A 23,001-nucleotide genomic window follows, 5' to 3' on the forward strand; every position below is an offset into this window, starting at 1 on the left:
CGGAGGTATTTCACTTGATTATATTAAAACGTATTCTCCTACTATCCGTAGCTTCATCAATATATAGTGCAGTATACATGACGAACAGCACGTTGTGTCTTACAATATTAAAAACAAAAGATTTTTAGTGATATTGGCATATCAACAAAAACGTACAGACATACACATAAACCCTACCCTGATTAATAAATAAACGTTAATTTGGAAAATATCACATCAAATTCAGTCTCAGGCACTACACTGTCCGTATATAAAAAAATTAAAAGTAAACCTGGAAACAAGGGTGCAATTACTTATAAAATTACATGAACTTGATACAAAAAACAGGTTAATTCTTAAGAATTCTATAGGATGCATTTAAAAGTTAACTTCCTGAACATAAAAACAAGACATCCATAGAAATTTCCTTTAGTTTATCGACTCTACTTAGTTTGTAAAATGTGTAAAAAGTGCAAAAAATATATTGTAAAACTAGAAAAATATTGAGCATTTTACATACTGTAAACGTCAAACAAAACGTATTGCGTGTTCTCGCACAGTCGATACTGTTGTCGCTAACCTGATAAGAAGTGAGACTCTCAACATGTTAAACGCATAAAAGCCATCGTTTTTCAAATCAAGTCGCACTAAATATAAAGATAAAAGAGATATGCGGGGTAAAACTTATGAAGGGGCAAAGTCGTCGCATTGAGACATTTTGTGCATAGAAAGGAATATCAAATTATGCGCTGTACGAGTTTAGCTTGCCAATCGCCTGGTGTAAGAATTTTATTACGTCTTCCAGTTCGTCATAACTGACACAAGATTAATCAATCTTAACTGCAGAATATATTGTTCCTATGAACCAATATGTGGCGAAAAATCCTATGGTTCCAGTTATAATCCAGAATGAAAACATCATGATGAGAGAGTAGCCAAAATACACCATACCAGAAACGAAGCTTACAATTTCCAGCTAAAAAAGAATTTAAATAAATTTACAAAAATATGTTGCAAGGTGAGGGAGAAATTGGTAATAACAAAAAAGGAGGCTTTCGTCGGAAAGTTAATTTTCGTGATTAAGAACCCAAATTTTGCAAAATTTTCATGTGTTTCGTGCTTTAAATAGACACTTCCCGAATACCGAAATCTCGTTTCTAGACAACATGAAAACGAGGCATCCCTTGATAGCAACGCGTAGCGCCTTCACTTTTAAGTGCAAGATTGCCACTACTTGCACTTTCGTATTTAAAATATTGGCCATGGAGGCAGATGTTTTGAATTCATTGCTTGAAAATATCGATGCTGTCATTCCTATTGAGACAATTACAAGAATAGAAGAGGAAATATGGGGGAAAAATTTGTAGTTTTTACCTATAATCACTATACGTGAAATTGAAGCGCATAGGAAGTCCAGTGGAAGGCATGGGGATCGATCAAAAAAACAACAGAGCGTGGAAGAAAGTTCAAAGAAGAACGATATCTCTCTTCAAACAAAATATACACAAGAAGGGATGGTAATAAATTCATAGGTAAAGCAAAATGCAGAGCCAGCATGAAAAAACTGACACGGAATATCAATGTTTCTTTAAATAGTTCAAGAAGCAAAGTGTTCTTGCCCAGCTGGGGCAAGTGGCTACTGTAATCATGTTCCTGAAGAGCCAGCATGTACTAGTCAACAAAGAAAATGGGGAGTCCCGGGAGATATGAACTTTTACAAAGCTCCTGTTATGTCAACAACTATTCAAAAATCTACAAAAAGGGAGCATTAATTCAACTTTGTATGATGCAAGAGTAAATATGGATCCTGCATAGTTCATTTCAAATTCATACGAGATGCAAAAAAGACTTGCATGGACAACAGAACAGGATTTGCACATTGTATCCCCCCTGTTGACAGTCATGTATTCACTCTAGTTCTCCACTGTCTTACCAGTTGCCAGTTTTTGAGTTTAACTACAACATAGTTCACAATATACAAAATAGTACAACAAATATAATAAACTTTATGCATTTGAATTCAACAGATCTTCCATACAAAGAAATTGATTTCACATCTACAATATAACCAGTTTGGAAACCTTATACAAAGCGGAGATTCATTTTTTAAAACACTCAAACTGACAAAAGATCAAGCATTCAAAAAAGAGAAGTTAACAGTATCATAAAGTCAATGCCAGGAATGGTTCAAACTCAGGGAGAACAGAATAACTTTAAGTCTAGCACACAAAATTAAAATCAGGAAAAAAAACTTTGAAACATTGGTCTCTGCATTATCAAAAAAAGAAAAGGTTACTTCAAAATCAACCAAATATGCTATGCAACATGGTATACAACATGAACCTTTGGATAGGGAAAAGTATTTTAATTGTTTAAAGTTTCAACTGAGAAGAAATGTATTTATGCGAGAAACAGGCATTGTCATTCAGCCATCACTTTTCTGGCTGGCTGCAAGTCGAGATGGTGTTATTTGCGATAACGATTACAGCAGCGAGCCTGAATTAATCAAAATCAAATGTACCTACACTAAAAGAAATGACACACCAGAGAAAATTTTTATGGATAAAACATTTTATGTACAGAAGGATCAAAATGGAATTATAAATCTGCTTAAAATCACCCCTTCGGACATTATACACAAATTCAACTTGCCATCTGTTTATCACAGTTACAATATTGTGACTTTGTAGTATTCACATTCAAAGGTCTTATCATTGTACGAACACTGTTTTTCTGTGCAATCCAAAATACATCTTGTGTAACGATAAGCCTCGAAACCTTCTGGCATTGTATCCAGAATTTGTTCTTTGGAGGACCAAATTGGTATGGAACCCAAAGTGAAATACAAATAATTTGCTATGACATGATGTGGCGGGAGATTGTTGACTTTGGTATGTCCATCAACCAACTAACATGTGACAAACTAAATCCATTCTTGAGCAATGTCATAAACATGAATAGCTGTTCTTTGCCACTCATCTTTGGTATTGGACCTTTAATTTTGTTTGCAGTTTTACCTTCATAACTTCTCCGTCTAGTTGGCTCATAATAAAGAATTTTTTCACCTTTTTCTCCAGGATCAACAAGATTAAACAGTTCTTTAAATTTATCAAGTTCGATTCCCACAGCATTTTTGAATTTTTCAATGTCTTTTGATAAGTTTGAGAAAGTGTACAGTCTTTGTTTTAACTGTTTTAATTCTTGTTCGAAATTTTCATTATGTTTAATGAATGTATTTATGTCTGCATTTATATTAACCAACTCATTTAACGTTTGAATATTGTTCAAAGTTTATGCAATTTCCACATACAAATACTTCTGCGCATTTTTTCATGTTGTTTTAATGTCTTCCCGTACAACAGGTTGATCATATGCTAAAAGTATATCTTCAGGTTGATCGTATACTGCATCACGCTCATATTTAATATTACTATAACACATGGGCGTTCAAGTGGTGGCTTACGTTTGGGTTTTGGTTCTCTTCTACAGTTTTGAATATGGATGAAATAGCACCTTCTACTAAGGATTTGCGACCTTTTCCACCAGCTGATATCTGTTATTTTGAAGTAAAATTCGCAAACCACGGTTTTTTTGGTAATAATAAATGAACTAGTCAGTAGCCCGTCGAAAAATCCACGAGTTTGCCCGTCCTTTATATATTGCATTTCGTGTTTCCGTAACAAAAAGACAAATAGACGCACCAACAGGCAGACAGAATACGGCTATTATTAAAGAGATTACTGACTCCCTTTCGTCTCACAGTTGACACTGCTTTGTTTCATTTACGTTCTAGAGAATCATCCGATGGAAATGCGAAAAAACCAATCCCTGACTTCTCTTTGGACTGATTATATGTTGCACTCCCACATCCAGGTATACAGATATAAATACCTGAACCACCAACAGTTACTCTTTCAGGTCTTTGTCGTGAAGTTCCTGGATCAGTTTCGTTACATGCACTTTCAGTTGAATTCGCAATCTTTATTTACTTCCTAATCAAGGGATGCCTCGTTTCGATGCGAAAAAGATTATGTAATGTTTCTATTCGGGAAGTGTCTATTAAAATGTTTTTTTGAATTTAGTTTAACCTTTTTGGTCCAAATTGCAAAAATAAATTCCGCAAAATTATTTGCCTAAGGACGAGTCAAAAAATTTTGCTTGGATAAAAAATTATTTTTAGAACATTAAATCAAAATCTGCTAACGTCACTAATTGTGTTACCCACGCAACAAAATATTGTATCCACAATTTTGTATAAAAGCTACCAATAAAAGCTAATTTTGTATAAAACTTACCTTGGTGAAAAAATAAAAGATTGCATAGAAGTATACGTAAAGAGCGCATGCGCCTGACATCGCAAATGATCTCCACCACCAATGATAATCCTATAAACATAACAATGAAATAAATAAACACATGTGCTGCCAACAAATTAAGGTTAAATTAATACGGAAGTGAAGGGATTAATGATTTTAAGAGCGCACAAAAACACAACAACGAAAATACTTTTTGTGAGAATGTAACAGATTTACCAGGTAATTTCTGGTGAAACAGCTCAAAAATTCTAATTTCCAGGCAATGTTTAGGTAGAAAGAAAAATCTAGGTAACGCAAAGTTCTACCAGGTGTTCAAGGTATAGTTGTCGTTTTGGTTGACACGTTGAAAAAAAATGTAAAATGCGTAATAAGGAAAAGCAACGTAGACATACCTCTCCACAAAGTTGAAAATAAATCATCACTATGGCGATTTCTGAGCAACATATTCCAAGAATTACAAATACCAGAAACAAAAAGCCAAATAAATAATAAAACTGATTCTCCCAAATAGCCTGAAATTAACAATTCAAAATGTTACTATAGATTGGATGAAGTAAGAAAATTACGCCGTATAAGATTTTTAAATGAAGATTTTACACGTTAATATTTCACATCGTGCTTGGTACCTGTGATTAAAAAATAGATAGAATTTAAATAAAAAACGTGGACATAATTGCTTGATTTATTCACATTTCTTGTCAAACGAGAAATATATGACAAAATGAACGGAAAAACGCACAAAAAACAGAAATTTTTTTAAAAAAAAATTCTGCGTGAGAGGATCACATTATATAATTGGTCAGTAAGAAAATAAATAAATAAAAAACTAAATTATCAATGGCGTAACTAACCGTGAGAATAAAAAATAACTCAATAAAGACAGCACCAAATGGTAAGATGCCAGCCATCATCATTCTAGAAATAGAAAATAAATGGTCAACATGGGATAAGTTATCGTGACAAATAGGAAATAAACACACAATGTCAACGGGGGAAATAAATCGAGAAATTAAACGTACCCAACAATTGGATGCATATACCAAACTTGGTCTGGAACTTGACGTGGAATTTGATTAGTACGAACCGGTTGACCGTATGGCTAAATAAGAATCAATCGTTTACTTGTTATCTTACAAAATTCACTTGCACTCGCTAATCTAGAAAGTAATGATAATAAAAATTACTTACAGCCTTTCGAAATCCAAAGAAATACCCTAAATACACTAGCGGAATTGAGATTCCAAACCATAAACAAAACAGCGCGATCATTGTAGTAAATGGAATCTAAATACACGTCAATTCATCAATACTATGTGGTTTTATTATGATCATCAAATATAAAGGCTTTTGTTTGTTACGCTTCAAGCTGACAACATGACTTGGTTAATTATGCATTTCGTTCAAAAAATATATTCTACGTACCAAATGAGATGCTTGTCATAAGAGGAAAACTTTACCCTTAAGTTTTTTTAGAGTATTTCAGTTTTATGAAATTGCACATCTATTCGCTGTACACTAACTTAGAAAAAATAACTAAAGAAAATACTTACAGCACCTGAAGATTGTTTACCCCACAAGAAGAAGTTCAAGAAAAATGAGATTGAAAACACGAAGCCAGGATATAAGACACCAGTCTAAATTCAAAATATATTGAAAATAAATCTAGAAGATTTTGCAAAATAAACTATGAGAAATTCAAACCTTGTTATACAAACAGTGTGTTTACAAAAAAAACAACTTGTTCGGTCAATCGTGATTTATAAGACTTACCGTAAAAGCAGCTCTTTTCCAATGCACACCTTTCAGCGTTTTGTACAGACGTCCGGAATAGTATCCAGCAAATACTCTACAAAAAATCATTAATACAGTAACTTCAAAAAACACTTATTTACATGAAAAAGTTAATTGTAAAAAAATTGCACTAACTCACCCCATGAAAACATACAGAAATATAATAGCAGTCATCAAACTTCCACGACTAGCAGGTGATAACATACCAAGCATGGCAAAAACTAAAAATATATAAAAAAATATTAACATGCATATTAAAAAGTAATCTTGATTTCTTTGATTCTTAATCTCAATTGGTTCGAGTCAATTAGAATTAGTCAATGCTATTGATGTGTTCTGCACATAGAAGACAGTTAATACACGTATAGACACACACATCTAAAAAAGATGAATTGACAGATTCTAGATCAATTAGGTGATCATTCTAACAAGTTTTCCAAGATTATCTGTCAAAATGAACACACTTGTTTTCTGAAAATCTACAAATTTCAATGCCTTTTTTAATTACATATAATCCTTTTCCCTATACTTTTAGTTTAGATTAAAAGTTGTCACTTGTACCCATTATGTTATTTCTTCAAAACAACAAACTTTTGTTTGCATTCAAATTTCGAATCACATATATCACATTCAAATAGTCAATATTCCATTAAAATTCATCGTTATGTGAACATTCTGCCTCTGTTTATGTTATATGCGAGTAAGTTGGTAGTGAACGTACCTATTGTTATAAGTACCATGCAAAATAATTGCACACCAGATCCTAATAAAGCTGACAAGATCAATGGATAACGAGGTGGACGGAACACATCACCATGCACCAACTTCCAACCAGTTTCTTCAATGGCTTCTTCCTAAAAATAATAACAATCAGTTTTTTACGTGTTGCTTTGAGAAAAGGAGCGACATTTGAATATTACACATGTTTAACTTCTCATCTACAAGCGAAGAAATAATTCTTGGTCATTTTTGTTACAATCGATACAAACCAGCAATGTTATAAGAACAGTAGCTAAATTCCCGTGGAAGAATCCACTGAATCTCTCATTAAACCGATGTAAGGGATACCAAACAAAAACACAACACAGTAACTTGAATTTTCAAAACTCCCATTTCAACCTCGACCCCTGGCTCTTTCTCTCTTATATAATGGGATGGCAAAAAGAGAAAAAAGCCCTGGGATCGAGGTTGCTCACAATCTGCATTATTCTATCCTTATAACACCTAAAACAAAACGTCTAAAAAATTTAAGCATGTGCAACAACAAAAAATAATTAAAAAAAATATGAAATAAAAATGGAAAATGTCTAAAAAAATCAAAGGCGTCTAACAACCGTTACGTGAAAAGCGAAATACGCTGAAACTCCACAGAAAAAAAGGATACCAAGCATTAAAAAAAAATCCAAAATTTTTCGTTAAGTCATACAAAATCGGCTATTCAGTCTATTGCATACGGCAAACCTTTCAAAATTTTACTCAAAATATAAGAAATTAATAGTTGAAACTATATAAAAGAGAAAAACTTGAATCATTTGGTATATTGTATATCTACCAAAATATTTCAGTCCAAAATATTAAAAGAACAGCTTGCCTTACAAACCCAAACTTATAATCAAGAAAATCACGCATAAAATCAAAGAAGATAACAATTTAAGAATTTAAGAATCGAATATATTTCAAACGATCGTAACGTAACAGATGTAAACATTGATTTAAGTTTAGGTTTTAGGTTTAATTTTTTTATAACGACGTCAACACAACGGAAAAACTACTTTTTACAGTTTATGTAAATTCTTTTTTTCTAGGTATACACACTGTTTTTATAAGAAAAGTGTGTTTTAGTTTCGGCCTCGATGTTCTCAACTTTTTTGACAAATGCTATCCTCAATATTCTCAATATAGTCTAAACATGACTATGGTCTGAAAATATATAATGCCTTAATAAAATAAAGCATGCTATAATGGCAATTCTACAACATGTAACCCATTGCTTGGACACAAAAAAGTTCAGTTCGTTTCATAAACAATAAAAAAAGTAAACTTCTAATCAATTTTGTGTGTCATACAAATGTTCATATTAAAACAAACTATTAAGCTTAGACATATTCTCAGGATATTTTAAACTTCTGACCCATTCTTTCAGAGTATATTCTTACAAAATAAGTGCTTAAAGAAAATATTTTCCGGCTTAAGACACAACAACAAACTTAATATTTAAGGAAAAATTTAGCTCTGAAAGAAACGGCTAAAAAAACGTTATACACCCAAATTCAATTCTCTATCAAATAATTTAGACACCACACCTGCTTTTTTTCGCTTTCTCAGTAGGTTGCAATCTAGCTAGGCTGAATAAAAGTCCAATCAGTTTTTTACTTCGATTACTAAATTTCGCTTCATCCCAAAGAGAACGAATTGAAAATGTATAGCTACAATTGTCTGATACATTTCCAATCAATTCTTTTTGTGATGTTATATCATTGTACGTTTTCCTCATTTTGAAAAATATTTTTGACAACTACATTATTAACTTCGTTTGACAACACCAGTTTGCTTTTTACATTTTAGATTCGAATTTACAGTCATACTCGAATGCGATACAACCTCGGTCCCAGAACACAAAAATTATAATATAGAAAAACATATAAACCTTAAGCTAACCTCATGAGGAGTAAACATTGGCATGTTTTGTTCGAAGTAACTTTTTTCAGAATTACCTTGAATTAACTTTAGGTAAATTTTAGCGTACGGTCACGTCATAAGAAAGTGACCCGTGAGTTGCGTGTTGTGGACTCACAATTTTACTGACGCAAGGGAATTAATATATAAGATAACACTGCCTACCATATCTTCATCTCTATTGTACTTGGCAATATCACGTCGAAGAGTTCGAACAATAATCATAGCTAATATTCCTATAAAAGATTGTTACAACTTGCATTATTAAACAAACAACCGATAGGTAAAAGACATAAAATATCAAAACAGTGCCCGAGTTAGTTTGCTCAAGTTAACTAACTTCATTCTTTATTTGCATATATTTATTTACCTGTCAGGAAGAGAACAATAACAAATGAATTGATGATTGCGAACCAATGGACTTGCACGTTGCTCATTTCAAGATATTTGTCCCACCTAGAAGCCCAACGTATTGTGCTTGCCTAAAGAATGCAGAAGACAGTAAGCGGTAACATTAGGAAAATAGAACATCAACACAGTCACATAGAGCAAAGTAGAAATGTGAAATGTAGCTCCTTCCTATTGAATCGAGGTAAAAAAAAACAACAGAGCAGCACATGATTTACATCTTTTGAGGTGACATCTAAAAGGCTTTGCAATTGCTAATGTTGCCACTCTTTTTATAGAGTCAAATTTCAGGCATAAAAACCCTGATTAGATATGCCTGTACTGTGGCAAGAATCTTTAATAAAACGGTACTTGTACATCAAGAACTTGAATCACATATTTGTATGTCAGAAAAACTTATAATGCAGGTTTATTATTTTATTTTCTTGAGATTCAGCTTTAAATAACAGATTCTACTTACAACCCAAGTGACCTCAAATGAAAATTGGACTTCATTTTCAGCTAAAAAGAAACAGCCACAGAAATTAAAGTTTCACAAAAAACTTTCGCAAAAAAACAACAACATAAAGAAACAGTGGCTTATCTTCATACAAAAGTTGGAATTTGATTCTAACAAAGTTCTATGATAGTTGCTTTAAACAAGTTTTGGGTTGAACATAAAACACAGCAACAGGTTGTGTAACCATACCATAGCAAATGCATACAATTTAGTACAAAAAAAAACATAATAACTAAATTTTACATGCTAAAATTTTGCAACACCACTCAGTACACAAACTAGATCTTAACTGTCAACATCATGCTTATTTTATATGAAAATTAAAACTTGCTTAGCACAACAAATAAAGTTATTTGTCCTTTAAATTATTTCATACATGGGTTGCTTAACAAATTCAGAAATTGTAATGTGTATTTAATGCATTTACTTACAGTCCGGTTTTAGCTCCAATCCAACTTTATCTTTGTTGGGAAGAGTACATGAATTAGAACCAGTTACTGCTGTTATGCCACCAAGACTGAATTTATAAAGACTAAATGTCAGCATAAAAAAGTTTAGCTGCACAGAGTATAAAAAAATAATTGATACATGTACCTTTCTGGAATAACTTCAAACCCAACAACACGATACGATTCTCTACAGATAAAGAAAAAATTTGTTTGGTGGTTTAAACAATACAGAATTTTTTTATTTATTTTTTTTACAGCAGTAATTTAACATATCCTGAAATTATTTAACATTTTTTAGAAAAAATGTGATATTGTGTAATTATATTAACACTACAGTACAGGATTTGTATTAGCAGTTCACAATTCACAATTTTGTTATTTTGGTCTAAATTTGTTAATTAAGTTCCTGCAAATATTTATTTTCTTTGCCACCACAAAATCTTAATCCATGCCAAATTTTTGCAATCTTCAAATTAAATTGAAGGATAATTAAATGTTTTCCACAAAGTCTACTGTATTATACTTTTGCGCATTAATTAAGCGCATTCTAATTTGAACCAATACACATCTTACCCATCCTCAGGTTTATTGTAGTTGATTGAAAATTTCAAGTGATTATTGAGAAATACTTTCTAGAAATTAAAGAGACCAAAATTAGCTAACATTACATTTCAATACATTTTTCGTAAAATTGTTGCTGTACTTACTTCTCCAACTACACTTCCTAAACGAAAGCCATGATCATATTGTGGCTATAAAATTAAACATAAAAATATGTTAACAGATAAATTAATTATTCCGCAATTAATTGATACATTATTGATATAAAATTTAACATGTATAAATTTGATCGCTTTTTCGTGCAAAATTCTAAATATGCGCCAAAATTTATACCATTATCACGCGCAAATGGTATGTATGCCAAAATTAGTATGGGTGTGCCAAAATAAGTATGCGCCAAATTTTCGGTATCAACTTAAATATTTCTGCTAGCGTTTTGCAATTTTCCACTGGCATTTTGCAATTTCCCATATTTTTTTAAATGCCATTAAATGTTTCACTTAAAGAAACATTCTAACATTTAAAATATTGTTAAGTTGTACTGCATTGTTGTTTTAAATGTAATCAATATTTCTTGTTGTAATTTAGTGGGCAGTTGGTATAAACTAAAGTTATTTACTTTTATCTTCTTGGGACTTGGTATAGTGATGTTAACCAGTAATCACATGTTATACTTTAGGATAAATTTATTTTGTTTAATTTTTAATAATTGCCCTTGATTCACTCTGGATTTCGAAACAAAAACGATGTTGGTAATTTACCACAAATTTTCCTCTCAAACATGTGATTACCAGTACAATTAATGATGCAAAGGAAATTTTAAAAAATATTTTTATAGCTACCTTCCCATCTTCCAGGTAATATTTTGTAGCTGCTGGTAAGTTGTCAATTATCCTAAAAAATAAAGAAAATGTCAATTATCTTTTAAATACAAAAGAAGTTTTAATGTGTTTACATGCTTCATATTCTTATGTTTGTATTTAGATTAGATATATGTACTAACACGTTGTATTAGCTGGTTGGGTTTGTTTCTTAATATATTTTATCGATAAAACATAATGTACTGCACAAGTAATTGAGCATTAACTATTACTCACATATGGATTACATAATCTTCTTTTATACGTTTGACAAACAGCTGAGACTCTTCTTTACTTAGCTTCTTCTTTGGACAAACAACTTCACAAGGAGTTGGAGTGTCCATCTTAGCCTATTTTATAAAATTCCAAAATTAGAGTAAATTATTTTGTTTTTGAAAAGGATTAAATGTAACTGTGTCACTTACAATATATTGTGTATTTACAATTCTATCTCCTCGCAATATTTCACCTTAAAAAAGAAACAATTATTGTTTTTAATTTAAAACACATATACATGGTTGTTCAGCATTTTCATTTTTATTTTGGTAATATTTCGACCTCGTCATGGAAGGACTTCATGTCTTGTTCGCGAATTTTAATTAGCTCATGTGAACTGCGTGTATCCCATTGTTATATTTAATTGCTACAGTCGTCAAGAGATCCACGAAAGAAAATAAAATTTATCCAAGATTTAAGTATCTTTTGTTTTTACTCACGAACAGCAATGTTAAACCATTTGTTTATAAATTTTTAAAACGCAATAGAAATGCTTTTTTTAGATCGAGTTTTAAAAATTTAAGAACAAGGAACGGTGATAGAAAAGCTTTGTTAGATTGCATTTAAAAAATTTAAGAACGAAAAACGGCGATAGAACTATTTTTTAGATCATGTTTTAAAAATTTAAGAAAGAAGAACGGTGATAGAAAACCTTTGTTAGATCGCTTTTTAAAAAAACGGCAATAGAAAAGCTTTGTTAGATCACATTTTAAAAATTTAAGAATGGAGAACGGCAATAGAAAAGTTTTTTTAGATTGCATTTTAAAAGTTTAAGAACAAAAAGCGATGAGGGAAATGCTTTCTTAAATCGCGTTTTAAAAATTTAAGAACAAAATTTCCGTTTGTGTTGTTAAACGTTTCTTTTTTAAGAAGAACTTTTAAAAGTTTTGCATGTTAAAAAATATGCTTCGATGATAAATAATTATTACTAAAAGTTTTAAAAAGTAGCAGCATTAGTTTTTTTAAGTTACATTCAGGCGGTACTGTATGTGTTTTAAATTATCATGAAAATGACATGAAAATGTCATTTAAAGAATTAACTATTGTTTTTATTATGAAAATACTGAAACCACATAATAATAAGCCCAATGTAAATGTAAAAAGATGTATTCATACCCAAATTTTCAGGAACGTAATGTTTCTCTGCTGGTTCACAGAAAGGCAGTGAATAATAATCAAAGGGTAACTGTGTTTTCACGCTTGTCATTTTGACAGCCTATAGGTAGAACAGAAAAAAAAAATTCCTATGGATTCTAAATAAATGATAAAGCAGCTTCAGTGACACAAACAGATTATGTGCTAAATCAGAACAAATTGAATATACAGCATATGAGAATAGTGACTGCATTATATGACAGGTCATTAGGAAATGCTTTAGATAACAATGTACACTATAATTACCTTGATATCTAAAAGTGCTTCCTTCTTAAATTCTTGTGGAGCCACACCAGGAACATAAAAGGACCATGCATTGTGAAAAATGCAATTCAACAAGAATAAAAGCAACATTTTCTAAAGATAAGTTGGCCGTTTTTTATTTATATTTCGATGTCATTCCCTTCACCCTTATTATCACATATACATTCACAATTTTACCAACAAAATTTTTAGTTATACAACTTTTTCAAAAATTTGCAATTTGCAACTGTTGACTATTCTACAAAGAATATGTTAAATTGGCGTATCTCATTTTTTCATCAATCATTGTATCTTGTATAGTGATACCGCAGCTGTGAAAAGGTTTTCTTTTCTACAGTCAGCAAATCAATTCTAAAGTCAGAACTGACTTCATATTTCTCATTTGAACCCTGTTAATGTTTAAAATAATATATACTGCTTTAACAAGCATGAGCTTTTCAGATGAAATGGGTTAATCATCTCCCCTCTGGATTTAAAAGTGTCTTAAGTGAACTGTAAATACGCTAGATGCTACAAAAAATGACTGGAGCAAGTTAGGAAGTTTTTAACAATAAAGGTGGAGCGGGAAGAAAAATAAAAGCAATATCTGTAGTTACACGAAAATCACCATGTAAAAGTACCTCTGGATTTGTTTATGTAAGTATCTAGCAGAAAAACTTAGCATTCAAACATCATGTAGCAAGTAGATTTGTCATATTGGCACCAGAGCCATTTGTACAGATAAAATTCTAATAAGGAAGGTATAATAATATGTCTCAGGTTTACAGGTGTTCGCTATGATCAACAATCACATTTGCTGTGTCTTTCATAATCTTTGCTGGATAGTGTGAAGCCATAAAACAGTAAAGTCAATGCTACAAAACCATAAAGCCATTACATCAAGATGTGAATTGTAAAGGGCCATCAACAAAATATGTTAGACCCCTTGCTGGATTTTTGCAGGAACAAGATTGGAGGGGTATATTCTTTTAATCTTTTTAATGTCGAAGGAGAGAGAAGTAAAAACTATCTGTTTTTACAACAACCACAACAATGACAAACCGAGTTATTCTATCCTACGCTTGCACATCACTTTATTTTGAACCTCCTGCATAGTAACGAGGGTACTGACTAGCCGGAAACCCTGCAAAAACCACGGGGCTGTCAGACGACTTACAGCATTTTAAAAATAGCTTAAAATTTCGCCCGGAAAAGTCTGAATCAACCAGAAACAACATTTTTCTAAACTTTTATAATTCATTCTTTTAATGTCGAGCAGTGGCACTAGTGGAAGAATTCTGAAATAAACTGTTTTTTATATCATTTATTCCATAAAGAGCTTAATAAAAATCCCACAAATCATAAACTCAGAGTACAACGACAAAATAGCACTTTTCTTCTTCTCAACAAAATTTAAATGAAAACAATAATACACACCATCCAGATAAACTATATAAGTTCATCACTAACATATTGCCGCACGTAGTGTAGTGGGTTAGTCTGCGGCTCCCAGTTCTGGGGACCGCGGATCGAATCCCGCTCACTGCTTGGCAGTATGTTAGTGATGAACAAAGTATTTCTTCTTCAATATGACTTACACGCATTGTACTCGCCCGTCATGATCAGAGGTCTGATCGGGGTGAAGCATTCTCTGTTGAGAATGAAATACGGATGTGCTATGATAAATATTCACCTATATGAAAATAATAAGCTTGTGCGTGTTGCATGTTGGGTGCAATTTGGGCGTTTCGAACGGGCTCAGGCTTTTCCAGGGGGTTACAGACAAAAACTTTGAAAAAACTACAAAAAACGCCTGTGGCCGGCCACACATATACAGCGCTTTCGGCGTGTGTTTGATTGATTGATGGCGAATTTCTAGTGCAATGTTTGTCAATTTTTAAATCAACCAATTTGGTGCTTTTTTAATTAAACAATTAGCAATTTTTTATGAGAGATTATTTTGCCAGGTATGAAAAAATTGATTTAAGGCCACCCTCAAAAATATAATTGGTTAGCGTCACCCGACCAACTCACTTTGAAAGGCAAAAGTCGAGTAGAGAAAGTCGGTAAATTTGTAAAAAATAAACCAAACAATCCACAAACAATTTTCGACACACAACAAAATCCACCATTTACCTTTTCAGCGGCCGTTCGAATTACGGTTGTTACGTGCGAATGTTATTTCGATAGGGGACTGCGCTACTCAGTGCTATATTTTCCTGCTTCGCATTTATACAAGCAAAAACCATGGGAACGACGTTGATTGTCAAAAATGGAACTTGACACGAAGGCTAAAAATTCAGCTGGCTTACATTTAAAACGAATAACAAAATTTGGCTGCAAAATATAGTATTTTTGTAATTTTTCGGGAAAAATTTTTATTTGACTGACTGACTATCTTTTGTAATTAGAAATGACGCTAAGCAAACATATTTTTAACGGTGGCCTAAACTGTTCTATTCTTTGTCCTGCATGGCACAAACGTTGCAATTCATCTGGCTAGCTATATATAAAACCAGTGAAAGATGCAAGAATTTTTGGTAGGTTTTATGAAAGATTTTATAGGCTGGTAAGTCAAAAAGGAAGTGTGGTGGTAAAATGACTTTCAACAAAAAGCTGGGGGGTGTAAGGAAGGGAGAGATGGATGAGCACACTAGCCTTTATCATATGCTCCTAACAGCATATATCTGCAGCTTAAATTTAATTTAATGAATTTTTAAGGTACAAACTTTATTAACGCTTTTCGTCGAATATTTATTTTAGAGCAACACAAAAAGTACAAACCTCAGACTGTTTAACTAGGACTACCATCTTGCAATTGATTTTACCGATCCGTATCACTCCCGGCCACGTCAAAAAGTAATCCCGAAAACAACAAACTCTCCTCCAGAGGGTGTTTTAAAGTTAGTTTAGGAGGGATAATGTCAAAAAACTATGCAGCTGCAGTAACACGCATGAGTACAGAATAAATCAATTTTTGGGAACACTAACGTACAACATTCCTTGACCCAACCTCGTCACCCAAAAGTATTAGGATTGAATCTTTGAATCTCTGAACGCCCGTTTTTCTGAAATAAGTTAGCACATTCCATCGCTGGCATATGGACTCCACGCACAATATCGGGTTTATTGTCCCTGTCTTTTTCTTCCATCCTTTTTCTTCCATTTTTCCTCTCCATTTGCATTCCTTCACCTCTTCTGAAACAACCATTCCTTTTGTTTGATGTTCTCCCAAAATCTTTTTCAACATCCCACCTCCTTAATTCTCATAATCTCTCCCGCTTTTGTAACTCGACCTGTTTATATTATTCACGTCTTCCACTTTTATATGGTACTCCTTTGTTTAAACTATTCTTCCCTTTTCTACTCAAAATTCCACTTCTTCCTCTGTCTGTTTGCTCATCTGTGTCATCATGTAATGACTTTTTCCATTTGCATTGTTGAAAGTAAACTTTTTTCTCCTTTCTCCCATTCTCCTTAAATTTTTGCCTACTAATTCGACATTGTTTCTACTACCATCTCCCATAATGTCACCCACATATGCCATCGCTTTAATCTTTATTTTTGGCGAGATATACGTCATACTCTTTTCCTCCATCCTATCCGTATTCAATTTACAAAATACCAGTCCAATTATTGTCCCCTGCTTAATTATATCTTTTACTCACACAACATTCGTCTCCCCAATAGGCGTTTTAAATCCTATCCCTGCCTGCTTATTCATCTCATACAGCATTTATTACTTTTTTCTCTGTCATTCCTACCATATTAAGAATGGCAGGAATGAGAGAGAAAGAAGTCATTTAAATAATCTTTTAACCATAATTTGTCATAACACTTTTCATTATCAGCCATAAACACATATGTATTTTTATTATTTCTTCTATTGTTATCCATTTATGCCATCCGAATAATCCAATTATCTTTTGTTGTTATACCTATTATTTCTCCACTCTGATGCACATCTATCTCCAGTTATTTCTCAATCTTGCTCAACAATATATTTTCCGCTAATTTACTTAGGATACTTTACAATTATGCACCTTCTATTTTGAATGTCACTTTTGCTTCCCTTGATTTTTTAAAATAATTCTATCTTTATTTTTTCCCAGTAATTTGGTATTCCATTCTTTTGCACAGCATTCATCATTTTTCACGCGGCTGCAAACATATCTTCCCCTCCATAAATCTCATTCCTCCACCCACCCATGTCAGCCGCTTTTCCTGTTTTTAGTTTATTTCTTTTTTAATTTCGTCCCTTGAAATATTTATTGGCTCCTGTTTATCCGCAATCTTATTCATACATTCAAAATTGTCACACTTTGTAATCCCTAACAAATGAAGCTTTTAGCTTCTTTCACGCGTAGAGCTTGGTTTATCATAAAACAGTTGTACACATCAACTGTGATGCATGACTTCAAAAGTAGAGATAACGCTAATATTAATGAATTGTGTTTAAAGAAATTGCGAGTTGTTATTGTACCACAAAACTTGACAATCGAGTTCCGGTCCCATCTATTAATAATAGAATTTATTTTCGGTGTGGCCCTACAGAAATAACCTCGGTATCACGTTGTCACATGATTTTCAAGCAGAAGGGGGGGGGAGTTTGCAGAAATTCAATTACACGTCGATTAGCTTTCGAGTATTTATGGATAGCTTTTACCCTCTCAAAAATAAAGAAGAAAGTTTATTATGCCACTATACTTGCATTACAATTACGTTACGGTTACTTTACGAGTGTGAAACATTTTGATAGTAGAGTTTTTATACATGCTAAGATGACTCTTCTTCACGACAAAAGCCTTTCACGAAATACCCATCATCAGTGCCATAAAGGAGTTTAGAGTTATGGATGTTCAAAGTTTTAAAATCATCTAGAATGATATTCAAGATCCAGCAGATTGTGTGTTCGCGCATTTTCTTTTAAACCTCACTTAAATGGATCCGCTGCAATCTTGTTAAAAATCGTTCAACTGATATATTGCGTTCTCAAATCAAAGTCACAGGTAAATCTTCCATTCAGATTTGGTTAATTGAACGAGTGCAAGTGTTTGTATTGGTTGTCAAAAATAGCAACGCCAGGGAATAAAACGAAATAAAAATTAAACTGACGAAATTACTTATGCACATTCGAAATATTATTGATCGTTATTTTGGTGAACACAGAAATCTAAGGTTCCAGTTACACTCATTTTCCCCCCTAAAATAATTCTGTTTAATATTAAGGACTGTGAAGAAATTAAGTTCGTAAGACTGTCAATTTTATCGTTAAGGCTTGCTAATTTCCGCGCGTGATCTGTTTTCTGTTCTAGCAGTTCGTTTTTCAAAAACGAAATTTGTTCTTGAAGTTTTACCATTTCCTTACAATAAACAGAAATATCCACATCTTTTCCAGGTCTAACATTATTTGTGGTAACATTAGAACTATTAGAAGAAGCACCGTGAGGGAGCACGTTTTGCACTATTCCACTGATGAATGGATCTTCACATTTTGACATATGCTGATTCGACTGGACGAACATGTTAAAGTCGTGAGTCAGTTCCGTTTTTTGAACGTTCTCTTCCTCGTTAGGTAAATAACTCTCATCGCTACTTCCGACAATTTGTACTTCGATAACATCTTCGTTTCCATACTTCTTTTTCTCATCAACTTTATGATGTAATTTAGACACTATAGACGTTAAAGAACCTTTTGTCGTATGTTTCGCGTTCAAATGTTTATTTTTGCTGTCGATTTCGCTTACATCAAACTCCTCGTTCATGCATTCTTCGGAATTGGACAAATTGGTATCGGAAGTCTCTCCCCCGTCTTTGTCAAGCAATGCTTCACTTAACCTTTGCTTCGGATTTAACTTTTGTTTAGACGAGTTATGTTTTAGGAGATGAAACGCTAGTGCTTCTTTACTAACAAACATTCCGTTGCATTCATGGCACATATGAAGTTTTGTACTCTCTACACTTTTTTGCATGCTCATAGAAATTTGCGCACTCTTCCTTTTGTTTAATTGAGAAGATAACTTAGACAAATTATGATCCGAGTTATCAATTAACACAGATCTGTCAGGGGATAAACAACACTTATTTGGATCCTTTCGGTGTCGTTGTATCCCTCTCTCGTGGATTTTTAGATGTCTCTGTAACAGCCATTTAGTCATAAATGTTTTCGAGCAGATTTGGCAATGGTGTAAACCTTTGCCAGTGTGAAGGTTTTCGTGAATGGATAACTGGGCTCTCCACCCAAATTTCCGGGAACAGTACTTGCACCTGTAACATAAAAAATACCATCACATGTGCTGAACAGGGATCACAAAAATATTTGGGGTGAAAAAACTTTGCAATATTCTAAATTATACTTTTTTTCACAGTAAACACAAATCTAATAAACATAAGACTGAGATAGGTATTTTCAATAGCTAATTCTCGAGTATCAAAAGATGAATTTTTCAGAAATAAAATCAGCCAATATTCTTATGTATTTTCTAAAAAATACTTTATTTGAAAATTAAAAATATGAAGCTTTTCGTAACAGTGTTACATTATCATTGTCAAGTGATACATTTTTTAGAACATCTCCATTAAACTTAAAATCATTCAGAATAAACTAAATGCATACATATTTAAACAAAGATAATCTTTAATTTCTATTTACTTTATTTACTTTATCCACAAAGCAAAATTACGAAATGAATGCTTTCTGATATTTTATATTATCATGCATTTTCTGTACAGTTATAGATACAATTTTACTTGCATGAAACTACATGGAGTAGAAACAAAAGATCTACATTCTCAAGTAAAAACAAACTAGACAACACGAAAGGAACAACATTTAGTTGTGTTTTTGTTGACATTTTTTTATATCTGTTGTTGTTAAGATTTTATTGGGTTATTTTTACTCAAAGCAGTTGTGCTAGAAGAATAAAATGTACAAAAAAGCCGTAGGACATAGCCCAATGTCATTCACATAACCAGAAGGAAATGATATGGAGTGGAGAAGTTGTTTCTCCTTATTTCCAATCAAAAAGGTACTTTTATCAGTAAAATATAAGTTTGTGTAAGTTCTTTATTTAGACTTAGTCTGCCAATCATTTATCCCATAGGTTACTCTCTAAAGCCTACTTTCAATTTATAAAATTTTGTTTTTCAATTACTTTTCTAGAGTACTGCAACATTGTATACACACTGTAAATGTCTATACAGACGGAGATTGGTGGTAATTGCAGAAAAGTTAAAACTCTATTAGTATTCAAGTATCATGTTTTTGTATTCAAGCGAAATGGCCAATATTAACCTCAAAATAAATAAGGAAATACTAATTCAAATTTTTAAAGCATTGTGCTTTAATGTTATAGTTTTATCATAAAAAAATATTTTATGTTGATCATTATTTGTTCTTTACAATACTGAGACTTGTTTTCTTCAATTCCAAAAATGTATGGCCTGTAGAGTTGCTTAGATTTTGACCCAAACCTCAGTTTCAGTCCTTGGTTGCTTTTACAAGAACAATGTAGTCTGTATAGGGTCCTCATAGCATGTAATATACCTGAATTTTTTTATACCAGTATGTACGGCAGTGAGATGATTACGAAGAGAGGTGGATGAGGCAAATGTCTTTTTACATATAGGACATTGTCTTGGATGCTCATTTGAAAAATGTAGTATCCGATGCATCAAAAGATCTTCTTTTTGTTTCTCACCATGTCCGCATATATCACAAAGCCAATTACCATCTGCATTTTGCTGAAAGTTTGTGAAAGGCTCTGTTATGCTTGAGTTCACTAGTAAAGTTGATTTCTCTTCCATGATTTATCCTAAATTGAAAATAATTATTTATATTCTATAAGGCCTTTTTATAACTTGGACCACTCAAATTTAGGCTTGCTTAGTCAGGCTACTGCACCAGTGATGAAGGAGACAAGCTAAATTTCAGATAAACAACATCATAGAAAAAAAAATTTTCAACGATTTTACAACATGCAAAAGGAGGTAAACAAATAAAAACTTTGATACTGTTTTTTTTTTGTTATCACAAAATAAATTTCAGTATACTTTGTGCATAATAATCATTTGAAGTTAGGTTTTCAAGTCTAACAAAGTAAATGAAGCATGTGTTGTCTTTCTGGATGTGGTGATAAAAAAATAACACAAGAAAAATTCATAATACAGTTGAGTACATGTAATACTTATTTTTTCTAAGAATATCTAAAACTCTAAAACTACATTTATACCAGTAAAACATAACTTTAATTTGATAAAGATATTTCAAAACATGATAAATAAAATTACTCTTAGACAATTACAGGAGGCACAGTTTAACTTCCCTTACTTTATTTAGAATATGTTTGTTTACAACCCTGTAGACTTACTTCACGCGATAATATTTTATCGAACAGAAAGTCCTAATCGACACTGTCATGACGGGGACCATAGGACTATTTTGACTATATATATCTCGAGAACCAAAGCTCACAAATATAAAAAAACACCACAGTTCTTATTCGCATTAAAATGAACATTTTAAGCGCAACTTGGGTTAATAATCGTTAGTTCTCCTTTAAGAAAAAATGGATCATTTGGTACTTTTGGTATTTTTCTGTAACCTTTATTTGTATAAATTTAACTTGACATAATAAAAAATTTATTTTTCCAAAATCTTCTAAGAATTTAGAGGACCATGCTTATATGTGTTTGCACATCATTAACATATATACCTGGCAGCTTTTATATGGAAACCATACAGTCTGGACAGTATAAACATTTTTAAGGATGGTGTTAACATAGTTCCCTTTTGTGCTCATAAACAATTCAATAACAATTCAACATTTAAATAAGCATAATTATAAGCACAAGAATGAAAATATCTATTTGTGAACGTCATCGACATAAGCATAAGAACTTACATTGTGAATGATATTAGATAAAAAATGTTTTTAAATTCTTATGCTGATGTCATCTTGATAAGCATCAACATGGCCATCTTGTTGTCTATAAATTTATGAAAAAAATTAATCGAAGAAGAAATATATAATAAAAATCTGCCTTATATTTTTTAAAATCCTCCAAACTAGTGTTTCTTTTCTTACTACTAATTTTTTATAAATTTCTTGAGCAATGACAATGCCCAAAAAACCAAAAGTTCTCTCTTACCTCTTGCTAAATCCTATGTTTATGTGATAGGTGGGAACGCGTTATGCTTATGCTATGTTACCAATGGTTGTTTATAATCCCCAGACCTCTTATGTAAATTAAAAAGCAAAGTAATGCAGGTAGTGAGCCGTGGACCAGTCCATTTCAAACTTGATTTTCAGATAGAGGCTTTTTTATCTTAAAATTAAAATATAGCTAGCTAGCTTGCTGCAAGTAGTTTAGATTTGAAGATGTATCAGTGAAATGATTCTAATTGCCACAGTACAAAAGTTCAAAAGTTTTACCATAATTTACATTTTTTACCTGAGGTCTGCATCTTTTTTCCTGTCCATTTTTCTGATTTTTTAGTGCTAGTCTTGTCTATAGCTAGCTAGCTAACAACAATGTTTTGGTTGCAAAAAATATGTAAAAATAAAAACAGTATTGTCAATCTATAACATTTCTGTAGCTTTAGGCAGGCACTCATCATATCAATCTAGCTAGCATTCTTATTTGGAGAAAACTGCTTGAGCGGAATTAAATACAGTGAAAGAAATATGAAAACGCAGAGGAACTCCTGAATGAAGGTAATCCTGAAATGTAAGAAGAAATGTAGCTACTGATTTTCCAAAGAAGCAATAGAAAAAAAGGAACTTGCA

General features: G+C 32.3%; 2 protein-coding genes across 3 annotated transcripts; both read right to left on the reverse strand.

Annotated features, from left to right (window-relative positions):
* Nucleotides 1-121: 121 nt before the first annotated feature.
* LOC130653744 (transmembrane 9 superfamily member 4-like) lies at nucleotides 122-16,121 on the reverse strand. 2 transcript variants are annotated; one of them, XM_057456258.1, is made up of 23 exons: nucleotides 15,998-16,121; nucleotides 13,217-13,327; nucleotides 12,932-13,031; nucleotides 11,965-12,008; nucleotides 11,777-11,889; nucleotides 11,522-11,573; nucleotides 10,826-10,870; nucleotides 10,692-10,750; nucleotides 10,264-10,305; nucleotides 10,101-10,186; nucleotides 9,631-9,671; nucleotides 9,133-9,244; nucleotides 8,928-8,998; nucleotides 6,808-6,940; nucleotides 6,226-6,307; nucleotides 6,066-6,141; nucleotides 5,846-5,929; nucleotides 5,484-5,579; nucleotides 5,315-5,394; nucleotides 5,147-5,210; nucleotides 4,688-4,807; nucleotides 4,275-4,364; nucleotides 122-955 (listed from the first exon to the last, which is right to left on the reverse strand). In XM_057456258.1, the coding sequence occupies exons 1-23, from the start codon at nucleotides 16,022-16,024 to the stop codon at nucleotides 806-808; spliced, it is 1,878 nt and encodes a 625-aa protein (XP_057312241.1). In that variant the 5' UTR covers nucleotides 16,025-16,121; the 3' UTR covers nucleotides 122-805. The 2 variants fall into 2 exon arrangements, with proteins under 2 accessions (XP_057312241.1, XP_057312242.1); XM_057456259.1 differs by lacking the exon at nucleotides 15,998-16,121 and adding an exon at nucleotides 13,855-14,149.
* Nucleotides 16,122-18,332: 2,211 nt separating this feature from the next.
* LOC130653750 (zinc finger protein 678-like) lies at nucleotides 18,333-22,955 on the reverse strand. Its single transcript, XM_057456268.1, has 3 exons — nucleotides 22,117-22,955; nucleotides 20,760-21,027; nucleotides 18,333-19,480 (listed from the first exon to the last, which is right to left on the reverse strand). Exons 2-3 carry the CDS (start codon nucleotides 21,017-21,019, stop codon nucleotides 18,355-18,357), a joined length of 1,386 nt encoding a protein of 461 aa, XP_057312251.1. The 5' UTR covers nucleotides 21,020-21,027; nucleotides 22,117-22,955; the 3' UTR covers nucleotides 18,333-18,354.
* Between the last annotated feature and the right edge of the window lie 46 nt (nucleotides 22,956-23,001).

The sequence above is a fragment of the Hydractinia symbiolongicarpus genome, chromosome 8 (genome assembly GCF_029227915.1).
Source record: "Hydractinia symbiolongicarpus strain clone_291-10 chromosome 8, HSymV2.1, whole genome shotgun sequence".
Lineage (NCBI taxonomy): Eukaryota > Metazoa > Cnidaria > Hydrozoa > Anthoathecata > Hydractiniidae > Hydractinia > Hydractinia symbiolongicarpus.

Bases quoted from the DNA above. Each gene is read 5' to 3' on its own strand.
- LOC130653744 (XM_057456258.1), bottom strand. From the start codon at position 16,024: ATGGTAGTCCTAGTTAAACAGTCTGAG. The intron at 11,890-11,964 runs GTAAGTGACACA...TTTATAAAATAG, and splicing joins TTGTAAATACACAATATATT to GCTAAGATGGACACTCCAAC. The intron at 10,751-10,825 runs GTAAGTACAGCA...TTTAATTTCTAG, and splicing joins TAGGAAGTGTAGTTGGAGAA to AAAGTATTTCTCAATAATCA.
- LOC130653750 (XM_057456268.1), bottom strand. From the start codon at position 21,019: ATGGAAGAGAAATCAACTTTACTAGTGAACTCAAGCATAACAGAGCCT. The intron at 19,481-20,759 runs GTATATTACATG...TTTATGTTACAG, and splicing joins ACTGGTATAAAAAAATTCAG to GTGCAAGTACTGTTCCCGGA.